General features: G+C 27.6%; 1 protein-coding gene across 1 annotated transcript; it reads right to left on the reverse strand.

Moving 5' to 3' along the window:
- Positions 1-61: 61 nt before the first annotated feature.
- On the reverse strand, positions 62-5,376 carry LOC148165722 (alpha-tocopherol transfer protein-like). Its single transcript, XM_088049681.1, has 6 exons — positions 5,196-5,376; positions 5,005-5,152; positions 4,707-4,956; positions 446-556; positions 291-393; positions 62-234 (listed from the first exon to the last, which is right to left on the reverse strand). The coding sequence occupies exons 1-6, from the start codon at positions 5,332-5,334 to the stop codon at positions 86-88; spliced, it is 900 nt and encodes a 299-aa protein (XP_087905807.1). The 5' UTR covers positions 5,335-5,376; the 3' UTR covers positions 62-85.
- Between the last annotated feature and the right edge of the window lie 7,773 nt (positions 5,377-13,149).

Genomic DNA, 13,149 nt, shown 5'->3' on the forward strand with positions numbered 1-13,149 from the left:
TTTTACTCGATGTTCCCAAATTTATGTAATACCGACCGAAAGGAAAAAAAATAATTAGAAGTATCAACAAACAGTTTTTATTTACTTAATCGAGATTCAGTTTTTTAAAGGTCCCTGCAATGCCGAACATGTCGCTTTGTTTATTGGTTCCCAGTCGCAGGTTCTCATTGGACAGCATTTTCAAGTTAGATTCGAAAATCGGTTGGTTATGTTCGAAGACTTTGTCCCATTTTCCTGAAACACCGAGTTGCGACTTACGTTTCATTTCTCGGGGGCTCGATTTTTCTTACCTATTAAATTTTCGACCGTGTCCAGGTCGCCCCCATAATCCCTCGGTAGACACTCTTTTGGGACGACTTTATGAAAAGATTTGAGGTCTTTGTGGATGCGTATCTGGAAATGTCTACTGTGTCAATCAGGAAGATTAAAGATTGAATCAACTTACCCTTCCATAGAGCTTAGAAGGAAGTAATTTTTTTAGAATTGAAAGCAAAAGGTTGATAAAAGGAGGAGCGTTGATGAAATCGCAGCCCACAAAGCGGCCCGAGTAGGCGCCCTAAAGTGGTCAATAATGAAAAAATCAGAATCAAAGTGGAGAAAAATTAGACTAAAATGAGATTATAAAGACGAAATGGCGGCGGGAGCACGTGAAATATTATTTTAAGTTGGCAACTCTGAGCTATCATATGTTCATGGCCTCCTAGAAGCGAGATATACTTTAAATTTTAAGAATAACAGGTTTAATTTGATTTAACAATGAAAAAACTATTGAATCATTTATAGTTAAATGTAAAATGACAAAACAAATACAATTTAGGAAGGTTTTTCTAAGTGACCGAACGTCATTTTTCACATAACTTTGAATTCCTGTCATTTTACAGTTAATTCTTCCAAAACAAAACCACTCAATCAATGATTCTGACCATTTTTGGTCGTTTTAAACGATCAAAATACAATTTTATAATGACTAATTAAAGGGACGAACACTATCAATTTTAATCATTGTCAAATCAATTTTTCCATAACTGCTTTCAAATTTAAAAATAGGTTTAACAAAACAATGACAATTTAAGGAGATTTTGTAAAGTAAGAGAATGTCAGCAATTTTTAAAAATCACTCTAATTTTTCACATTAAATTTCTTTCATTTTACAATTATTTTTACCTAAAACACCTAAGCAATGATTTCAACTATATTTTGGTCGTTTCAAACAAACAAAATTCAATTTGATAATGACAGTAATAAGAGAATCGTCCACTAACATTAATCATTGTCAAATCATTTTTTTATAACTAGTGGTTTCGTATTTAAAATAGAACAGTTACATTGTCTTTTTAGTCATATTTTTCTTTCAAAAGCTGTCAATTTCAATTGATTTTGACATAAGTAAATCATTTTTAGTCGCTAAATCAGTGATTTTTACTGTCTGCCTAAAAGCAAAGCATGATGGCAAAACAAAAATCAATATCTTTCAATTTTAAATGACCTGTCGAATCGCCTTTTTCATTTATTAGAATTTGATGACAGTTAATAAGCCAATAATTAATATTAGTTGTTCCCAATAAATAGAGATAAAATTAAATGACAGCAAATCCTCTTATTTTTGTGCGGTCAATATCAATTTAATAATTATGATCTGACATTGCGATATTAGTTTATGCCTAGAACAAGTAGGTCAAAGCAAAGTAACGAAATAACGTTTAAAATTAACAAAATGACACAATTGATGACACTGTTACCCTTTAACTGAGCTGTCATATTGTAATGGCCCTTTAAAATTAGGGTTATGCTAATGAGAATGACCGCGATAAACTTCAATTATTTATATCAAATTTGCATACAAAACAGGAGCGTGAATTTTAATTTTAAATATCTGTCATTCTTAACGTTTTGACATTTTTCAATCATTTTCTGTCATTTTACAATTTTAGTGATTCTCAACTTTTGGACAAAGTTTTACTAATAAAGTATGCTTTTCCCATAACTTCCACAATTTTTGAAAATCTCTGCAACTTTTCACATAATTTTGAATTTCTGTCATTTCACAGTTATTTTTACTTAAAACATAAATATTTATTAATAATTAATTTTAACCAAATTAGGTCGTTTTAAACAATCAAAGTTGTATTTGATAACAACAGTGATAAAAAAGTCTTTTTTGCCACATTTAAAAACCAAATAAAATCACCAGTCATTTTTAATCATTGCTAAATCAATTTTTCTTTAAATGATTGTTTCAGATAACATAATAATGACAAAATTTAAATAAAATTAAAAAGAGGAAACAAAAAATAACAAAAAGTGAGAAGCTGTCAATATTATTTGATCTTTGCAATAACAAATAAATAAATTTAAGAGATAAACAAAGAATCTGTTAAAGCATGGTCATCTTTCAATTTTAGTTCTATGAGCTAACTCCATCGTTGGGTTAAAAACATCGTTTAACTACGAGCTGTCATATTTCCATAGTCTTCTAGAACTAAGAAATAATTCGAATTTTGAGATAAAGTTTAATTCGATTGATAATGATAAGACCTATTGTGTCATTTATAATTAATAAAATAACAGAACAAGAACAATTGAAAAAGATTTCTTTAAATGACAGAAAGTTCCGCAATTTTTAAAAATAACTGTCATTTTTCACATAAATATTGTATTGAAAATAAAATTCTTACAGTTGGTTAAGAATATTATTTTAACCATTATTTACCGTTTCCAAATAATAAATAAGTAATCAAAAGTTATGATAATGACAGAAAAAATATTTTATAAAAATTTAGTAAAAATTTTATAAACATCGATGATTTACGCATTAAATTTCATTTTTATTTGATCAAACGGCATCGCAAATTTTTATTTTTTAAAAATTGTCATTTCCATTTGCTATTGACAAGAATAAATAAGTCATTTTAATATATCAATAAGTAAATTTTTGCAATTTTGAGTATGTTTTGAAGTTTAAGCTTTGTCATTTTTCAATTTTAACTTTTCATACTGACTTTATCTCACTTAATACAAATTGATAATGACAGTGATAGTTTAACAGGTAAATTACTGTTAAAAGTTGCCAACAGATAAAGATAAAATAAAATGACAGGAAATTATCTCAGTTTTGTACAATCAATATCTAATTTGGTAATTTTAATATTGCTATTCCAGATTATAATTATTTAATTTTAAAAAAAATTAAATTTAATTTAAAATTAAAAAAAAATGTATAATGACAGAATAAAGTGTCATTTTTAAGCGTCTTTTAATCTAAGCAGCACAAGATTTTGTTGTTTTTCAATCAAGATCATCAGGTATAATTTTCCTACAACTAATTATTTAAAATGACTTAATAATGACAGCAAAACAGTCATTCTTAAACAATTGTTGAAAGTTTTAAAAACAGAATACAAAACACTATTAAAAATCATCTACAGAGATGGATGACAGAAAAAGTCATATTTTAGTCATTATTAGTTTACTGTTTTCAATTCAATTTGACAGTGACATTATTAAGTCGCAATATACTTTTCAAATTGAATGTTTTAGATAGAATGACAGTTCTGTATTATACTTTCAATTTGTTATATTACTGTCATTACTTTCATTTTTAATACTTTTTTCTAAAATCTACATTTTTACTGATTTTCTATTTATTAATTCATTTCAAATGATTTAAACGTTTTTAATTCAGTTGAAAAATGAAAGCAATCAGTTGATTTTGGAACAATAGAAAATAACTAAATAATACTATTTTTAGTTGTCATTTTGGATTCTTCACTTGACCGTTTCAAACGCTGTCAATTCAATTTGATATTGCCAGAAATAAATGAGTCATTTGTATTTGACAAACAAGTCATTTTAGGGCACATTATAAATAAAACCTACTGAAATTTTGTCAGCTTTTAATTTTAGATGACCTTCTAAATAGACTTTGTTGCAAATTGATAAGAATGATTAGTGGGTCACTAGCAGATAAAAATAATAAAATAAAATGGTAGATGCGACAAGTTATTACAATTTTTAGAATGACAGGAAACTCTCTCACTTTTAATCATTTTAATTTGACTTTGTTATTTCAGTCTATAGAAGTATTTAATTTAATAGAAATTAACGAATTAAAGCAATAAGCAAGTCAAAAGAAAACAACTAAATCAAAACAGTTGACTGATGTTTAAAAATGATAGAAAATGTTTTTTATATTACGGCATTAGAAAGATGTTACTTTATGTTCTAAAATTTTGCTAGAATCGTGCTCAAGGTAGGAAATTTTGTTTTTAGAAAGTTGGCAGAACTAATTAGTCTGACTGTCACCTGTTTCCTGTCAAGTTCTTGGTCAATTTCACCATTTACGATTCGTGTTTAATAAATTTCTGCGTGAATAAAAAATGTATCAATATAATTGAATTGTCCTTTGCGGCCAACAATATATCTAAATATAACAGATGTGAATACAGGTTGTGAGGTTAGGTTAAAATTCAGTGACAGTGAAATGTAAAAATAAATGTCAAATTTCAAAATAAATTTGAAAATCAAATGGCAAGTCGTAGTTACAAAAACCATTAAAAATCGTGTATCGTGTAAAAAGGGTGCAAATTCGAAAAAATAGTATAAAGGACTTGTTTTATAGTGGCGCTAGTGCTGGAACATAAGCCACTCTGAAACTTGTTTTAAAATACACTAAAAATGACAAGCAAGAATCTAGTAAAAATCCCTACCTGATAGAGCGACAAGAACTTGGAGATCACTAGTGGATTATTCCTCGCAATTGTGGCAGCCGTGTGTCCAGTGAAATCCGCCACAAACCTATCACCCACCGCGTAGTCATTCCTGATCAAAATTTCGAACAAAAGAAGGTTATATTTAACAATGCTGACAATATCGTAGTCGTTGGGATCTGGGGATTTTAGTTTCCACACTATAACACGTTCTAACTCTGGTGTTAATTTCGGCAAAGGCAACGTGGTCCTGTAATGACACTTTTAGTATTTTGCACATCGAGAGTGCAAAGTGTACGTTTGCTCACGCGACGGAATAATCGTTTTCCAATCCTCAAAAAGGTTGAGATGCACCCCACGAAGAGTACAATAGCCGTCTAATTTCTGTTTAGTTTGCTCAACACGGAATTTGTTGCGGAGCAAGCAGCGTTCGATGAAGTTTTCATCTGGAATTTATGTTGTAATTAAGTTTGGGGATTTTTTACTTACCGTCGATAGTTGGTAGATGTTGCTGTTGTTTGATCCAGTCGATGATGATTTTGACGTCGCGTTTGATGTCGTCTTCTTTCACTTTGAAGTGCTTGCGGACTTTTGCGACTTCGGTGTTGGTCACTTGGATGACATCCATTGTTTCTTAATGGAGAAGACGGAATAATGTCGACCACAATAAACATCTTAATCGTGGGTTATTTATTTTCCGGAGGTCATAGTGTTATCAGCTGATACCAGATGGCTGATGTTCAAAGACTAATGGTATGGTCTATTTTCGGACCGGTGCATCTGCACTGGAGGTTTAATTGAAATGCACTTTCGTAGGTCTTTGGAAATTGCGAGATGAAAATTTTCAGTCATTGGTAATTTATTATCATTGGTATGTTGAAAAAAAAAACTTTTTTGAATCTTTTACCCCTGAATTAACTTGGAAATTCTCAAAACTCTAAGGAAAGTCTAAAAAATGTGAGAAGAATCGCTTCAAAAATTATAAAAAAAAATCTAAGAGTATCTAAGAAAAAATGTATAGATAATAAAAAAAATTATCAAAATTATTCTAGAAAATTTAAGAAAGACTAGAAATAATCTAGAAAACCCAAAACAATTTACAAAGAATCCTGACTAAAACTAAAGAGATTCAATAGAGTGTAATATTAAACTTTATACAAATCCGAGAGGGTATTTAGAAAATTATACACAGAAAATTTAAGTTAATCAGAAGGTAAACTAAAACAATCTATGAAAAATCTAAAATTAGAACTTAAACACAATCTACCAGAAATTTAGAATAACAAAGCAAAGTTGAAAGAGATTTTTAAGACCGTACAAAAAATCAGGAGTAAATTTAAAGAATTCAAAAAAAGTCTAGAGAGAATTTGGAAAAGCAAAGCCAATTTAAAGATATGTTATATCCATAAACGATTCAAACAAAGGAATGATTATTTAGAAAATCTGAGAAAAATATGACTAGAATTCAAAAGAATCCAGATAATCTAAAGAAACTAGAAAGAATTAAAATAAATCTTAATAAAATTTAGATGTATGTAATTTAATGAAATCTAAAAAAAAATCTAAAAAAAGCATTGGACAATCTCGAAAAAAAATCTGCAAAATTTTAATAAAACTATGCGATTGTCTAAAAATCTGAGGAAAATATGTACACTACATACAATCGAAATTCTAAAAAAAGTATAAATCTAATCTAAAAATAATTTAGGTAATCTAGAGAGACGAAAACAATAAGTTAATCTTATAGAACTTTAGCGACAATCTAAGAAAAATCTACAGAATAGACAGGGAATTTAAAAAAATCCAAAGAAATATAAATAATTTAATTTTGAAAAAACTTAAAGAGGACCTTAAGTAAGAAAACACACAAAAAGAATTAAGAAAATGCAAACAATTAGGAAAGAATCAAAAATTAAATTTGGTTGTGTTTTTGTAAAAAAATGTGTAGAGCACTCAAATTTTGTAGTAGTTTTTCAAAAATTACTATTTTTTTTAATTCTGTGGATTTTTGAAAACCGTTTTTTTTACCCATAGAGAGACTAATTTTACGAAAAAAAATAGATATGTAATTTAAGGAAATGTAAAGAAAAATAGCATTAGACAATCTCGAAAAAAAATTTGGAAAATTTTAATAAAACTATGCGATTGTCTAAAAATCTGAGAAAATATGTATAAACATACATACAATCAAAATTCTAAAGATAGTATAAACCAAATCAAAAAATTATTTAAGTAATCTAAAGAGACTAAAACAATCAGTTAATCTTATAGAACTTTAGAGACAATCTAAGAAAAATCTACAGAGTAGAGAAAGAATTTGAAAAAATCCAAAGAAATATAAATAATTCAATCTCGAGAAAACTTAGAGAATCTTAAGTCAGAAAAGTCACAAAAAGAATTAAGAGAATGCAAACAAAATCTAAACGACTAGGAAAGAATCTAAAATTAAATTTGATTGTGTTGATGTAAAAAAATGTGTAGAGCACTCAAATTTTGTAGTACTTTTTCAAAAATTCGTATTTTTTTTAATTCTGTGGATCTTTAGAAAACCGTTTCTTTTTACCTATAGACAGACTAATTTTACTAAAAAATGCCACTTTGCGTGAATTTGGCTGTCGTAGTAAAAATTAGAAATTTTAATGGAAATTGAAGCCATTAAATTTTCAAAAATTCGTATTTTTTTTACTTCTGTAAACATTTAGAAAAAAAATTGTAATTATTGTGTTTAAACTGACTGAATATATCAGAAAATTGGCGTTTTTTGTGAATTTAAAACTTTCTGTGGACATTTAGAAAAATGTCTCATTTTTGTATACAGATAGACATATTTTACCAGAAAATAGTAGCACTTTTTAAATTCAAAACTCGAAGCAAAAATAAATTTTATAATTAAAAATCTGGAGAACTTAAATTATTAAAAAAAATCGTAATTCTTTACTTTTGTCATTTTGTTTGAAAAGGGTAGCACTTCGTGCATTTGAAACTTGTAGCAAAAATTCAAATTATTAAATAAAAATAAAACATTTTCAGCACCAAAATTATTCAAAAATTTTTCTAAATTTTGTATTTTTTTAAATACTGTGAATATTTGCAGAATTATTTTATTATTGTGTTAAGACGATTTATTCTACCAGAAAATGGTCGTATTTCGTAAATTTGAAGCGCTTCACAACTCTTAAGAAATGTATGTGAAAATAGAAAATTTGGGGGGAGCACTCAAAATTTTTAGCAAATTTTCAAAAATTTGTATATCTAAAAATGTCTCGTTTTTGTCTTTAGACAGACTAATTATACCAGAAAATTGCCGCATTTCTTGAGTTTGAAACTCGTAGCAAAAATAGAAATTTTAAAATTGATCTGAATTATATAGGTACTCAAATTTTTCAGCAAATTTTCAAAAATCCGTATTTTTTATAATTCTGTGAACGTTGTCTTGTTTTTCTGTTTAAACAAACAAATATTATTCTACTAGAAAATGGTCGCACTAAATTTAAAACTCGTAGCGTAAATTAGAAAATTTTTATGGTAAAATATCAAAATGTCAAAATTTTTAAAATTATTTTATTTCTGGTAATTCAGTGGATAGGTAGATATAAAATGTCTCGTTTTTGTGTTTAGACAGATTAATTATGCCAGAAAACGGCCGAATATCGTAAATTTGAAACTTACAGCAAAAACTAAAAATTTTAAATGAAAATTGAAGATCAGAACACTCAAATTTTTCAATAACTTTTCAAAAATGAGTATTTCTTATATTCGTGTAGATAATTAGAAAAATATCTTCTTTTTATTAATAAATAAAATTAGAAATTCTCAGGCAATGAAATTATTCAGAATTCCTTGAAAAATTATTTTTTGCTTAATTCTATAAATATTTAGAAAAATGTTTTGGGTTTGGTCGGACCAATTCGCTCTTCATAAAATTGAAACTCGCAAGACAAATTAAAATTAAAAATTTGAAGCACTAAAATTAGAGAAAATTAGCAATTTTAAATGAAAATAGAAATTTTGAGTCACCTACTTAAATTTAAAAATAAATTTAAATTAAATAAATTTTAATAATTTTAATAAGTAAATTTTCAGAAATTTTTGTGGAAAGTATTTATAATGTTTTGTTTTGTGTTTAGACAGCTTAAATCTACCAGAAAATAGTCGCATTTTGTAAATTTGAAGCTCACAAAAAATTACAAATTTCAAAAAGAAATTTTGTAGCAAATTTTCAAAAAATTGCATATTTTTTTGGGATGTTTAGAAATCGTTTTGCTTCACCGTCTGCGCGAACCAGATCTATCAGGAAATAATCGTATTTTGTCAAGTTGAAGCTTGCAGGAAAAATTGCAAATTTGAGGAACAATTTTTTAAAAAATCTATATTTTTTTTATTTCTAAATTCATTGGAAATTGGTTGATCGTTTTTTTTCGCGTCCAAGCAGACTTAATTTACAATAAAATAACCACATTTCGTGAATTTGGAGCTCGTAGCAAAAATTAGAAAATTTAAATAAAATAAGAATACCTACCTACCTGAAGCACTCCAAATTTTCAGTAAATTTTCAAAAATTCGTAGTTCTTATAATAATTCTGTGGACATGTCTCATTTTTGTATACCGGATAGATAAATATATTTTACCAAAAAATAGTAACACTTTTTGAATTCGAAACTTAAAGCAAAAATAAATTTTATAATTAAAAATCTGGAGAACTTAAATTATTTAAAAAAAATCGTAATTCCTTTACTTTTGCCATTCTGTTTGGTAATGGTAGCACTTCGTGCATTTAAAACTGGTAGCAAAAATTCAAATTATTAAATAAAAATAAAAATCTTTAGCACTAAAATTATTCAAAAAATTTTGAAAATTTTGTATTTTTTTGAATACTGTGAATATTTGCAGAATTATTTTATTATTGTGTTAAGACGATTTATTCTACCAGAAAATGGTCGTACTTCGTAAATTTGAAGCGCTTCACAAATCTTAAGAAATGTATGTGAAAATAGAAAATTTGGGGGAGCACTCAAAATTTGTACATCTAAAAATGTCTCGTTTTTGTCTTTAGACAGACTAATTATACCAAAAAATTTCCGTACTTCTTGAGTTTGAAACTCGTAGCGAAAATTAGAAATTTTAACCTAAAATTGATCTGAAGTATATAGGTACTCAAATTTTACAGCAAATTTTCAAAAATCCGTATTTTTATAATTCTGTAAACGTTGTCTCGTTTTTCTGTTTAAACAAACAAATATTATTCTACTAGAAAATGGTCGCACTAAATTTAAAACTCGTAGCAAAAATTAAAAAAATTTTATGGTAAAATATCAAAATGTCAAAATTTTGAAAATTATTTTATTTCTGGTAATTCTGTGGATAGATCTAAAATGTCTCGTTTTTGTGTTACAGATCAATTATGCCAGAAAATGGCCGAATATCGTAAATTTGAAACTAATAGCAAAAACTAAAAATTTTAAATGAAAATTGAAGATCAGAACACTCAAATTTTTCAATAACTTTTCAAAAATGAGTATTTCTTATATTCTTGTAAATAATTAGAAAAATATCTCCTTTTTATTCTAACAAAAATTAAACATTTTAACTAAAATTAGAATTTCTCAGGCACTGAAATTATTCAGAATACCTTAAAAAATATTTTTTTGCTTAATTCTATAAATATTTAGAAAAATGTTTTGGGTTTGGTCTCGCAAGACAAATTAAAATTAAAAATTTGAAGCACTAAAATTAGGGAAAATTAGCAATTTTAAATAAAAATAGAAATTTATAGTCAAAATTTTTCAGTAAATTTTCAGAAATTTTTGTGGAAAGTTTTTAATATGTTTTGTTTTGTGTTTAGACAGCTTAAATCTACCAGAAAATAGTCGCATTTTGTAAATTTGAAGCTCACAAAAAATTACAAATTTTAGAAAGAAATTTTGTAGTAAATTTTCAAAAAATTGCATATTTTTTAGGGATGTTTAGAAATCGTTTTGCTTCACGGTCTGGGCGTACCAGATTTATCAGGAAATAATCGTATTTTGTCAAGTTGAAGCTTGCAGGAAAAATTGCAAATTTGAGAAACAATTTTTTAAAAAATCTATATTTTTTTTTAATTCTAAAAATTTGTATTACGTCTTAATTCAGTGGAAATTGGTTAATCGTTTTCTTTTCGCGTCCAAGCAGACTTAATTTACAATAAAATAACCACATTTCGTAAATTTGGAGCTCGTAGCAAAAATTGGAAAATTTAAATGGAATAAGAATACCTACCTGAAGCACTCCAAATTCTCAGTAAATTTTCAAAAATTCGTATTTCTTGTAGTTATGTGCGAATATTTAAAAACATATCTCGTTTTTGTGTTTGAACAGACTAATATAATTCTACTAAAATAAAACTTTTCAAGAAATTTTCAAAAATCAGTTTGTCTCCTAATTTTGTAGTTTTTTAACATAATATGTCTTGTTTAGTTGTTTAAATAGACTATAATACTACCAGAAAATAGCCGCATTTCGTGAATTTTAACATGAAAGTAAATAGAAATTTTTAAATGTTTTATTCCATCTTTTGACAATTCGATAACAGGCAAAGAAATCCGAAAATGTATTGCCCTGACAGAATTATGCGTGTCCACCTCGTTAGCATGCAATGAAAATTTCCGCTTGTTAAGGACCCCAGCGCCATCACCCCGAAATAAATATATTTTGTAGAGGTTTGTTTTTGTGACGTATGATTTATTCCGCAGGCAAAATAATGGCCACACATATATCGTGGTGGTGTAATTTTTTATGAGACCACAGAGCCTAGAGGGGTTGTACACCACGTTAAGTGACAAACGACTGAGTTGCACTCTTGCGGATCATTTTTTTGCTCAAATCATACACGAACTACATTGTCGTTTCTAATTAGAGAAACACAAAAAACGTGGGGCTTGGGGGCGGCAACTTTGAGTTTTTTCCGAGGGCGGTTTCATCCGGGATTTCTTTCTCTGTCAATGAAAATATAATTTCCAAGCTTTGTAAAAATTGTCAATAATTAAATTCTCCCACCGCAGCGACAGTGACGAAGGAAAAATTTCCCGGAGCTGAAGCTGAAAGGTCGACAAGAAGAGGGAAACAATATAACTCTGCAAAGGTTGTCAGCTGTCAACTAGGCACGATCCACATCCAAATGTTAGAAGACATAAGCGCCTCTTAAGGCTGACGTATTAAAATAAATACAAATTTATTTTCAAGATGCTCTCCGGATTTCCCGCGAAATAACTCCAGGAGGCATTTTTGCTAATCGGCCGTCACCGCTAAAAAACAAAAATATTCTTCATTGGAATGAGGTCAGTAATTCCTGAGCACTTTGAGCTCAAGCTCAGTTTTCCACATAAAACACATTAAAGGAAGAGGTTTAATGACCATTAAAGTGTTTGTTGTATACTAAAACAGATATTTCCAGTTACAAATGGGATCAAAACGGTTCGCTTTGATCTTCTTTACATACAAATACGTTGAGGAACTAACTCTTATCCAGGTTATCCAGACCAATTTGACGTTGAAAGATCGGAAAATGTAATAAACTTTCGAGCGGAACTAAAACAGAAGTTTGATTCTTTTTTTATTTTTATGAAGAAGAAACTACAAGTTTGGACATGAAAATTTATGATGCAAAGAGATAAAAAGATGTTTTATCGACGAGGAGGAAGCATCAAAAATTAAGCGCAAGTATGACTCATTCATAAAACACCACGAAGTAGTTTCTGCATTTTTTTCACCAGGGAAACGTGCTCCATTTCAGGCTGATTTTCCAAATTTACAAAAATTTATCAAAAATTCGAATTTTTGAAAATTCACTTAACAATTTAAGTGTCTTTTAATTCTGTCTCAAGTTTGTAATTTATAGTTAATAAAAGTCATTTATAGTTAATAAAATAACAGAACAAGGACAATTGAAAAAGATTTCTTTAAATAACAGAACGTCCCGCAATTTTTAAAAATAACTGTAATTTTTCACATACATATTGTATTAAAAATAAAATTCTTACAGTTGGCTAAGAATATTATTTTAACCATTATTTACCGTTTCCAAATAATAATAAGTAATCAAAAGTTATGATAATGACAGAAAAAATATTTTATAAAAATTTAGTAAAAATTTTATAAATCGAATTTACTTTAATACACTTATCGATAATTTACGCATTAAATTTCATTTTTATTTGATGAAACGGCAGCGCATCTTTTTATTTTTTAAAAATTGTCAATTCCATTTGCTATTGACAAGAATAAATAAGTCATTTTAATATATCAATAAGTAATATTTGCCATTTTGAGTATGTTTTCAAGTTTAAACTATGTTATTTTTCAATTTTAACTTATATTTTATAAATTACTGTTAAAAGTTGCCAACAGATAAAGATAAAATAAAATGACAGGAAATTATCGCAGTTTTGTACAATCAATATCTAATTT

This window comes from Gnatocerus cornutus, unplaced genomic scaffold, assembly GCF_029298725.1.
Source record: "Gnatocerus cornutus isolate USDA-ARS CGAHR unplaced genomic scaffold, icGnaCorn1.1 ctg00000234.1, whole genome shotgun sequence".
NCBI classification, from domain to species: domain Eukaryota; kingdom Metazoa; phylum Arthropoda; class Insecta; order Coleoptera; family Tenebrionidae; genus Gnatocerus; species Gnatocerus cornutus.

Excerpts from the sequence above, each read along its gene's own strand:
- LOC148165722 (XM_088049681.1), bottom strand. The coding sequence starts at position 5,334 with ATGGATGTCATCCAAGTGACCAACACCGAAGTCGCAAAAGTCCGCAAG. Across the intron at positions 4,957-5,004 it reads ATTCCGTCGCGTGAGCAAAC|GACCACGTTGCCTTTGCCGA; the intron begins GTACACTTTGCA and ends GTGTCATTACAG. Across the intron at positions 394-445 it reads CTTCTAAGCTCTATGGAAGG|ATACGCATCCACAAAGACCT; the intron begins GTAAGTTGATTC and ends AGACATTTCCAG.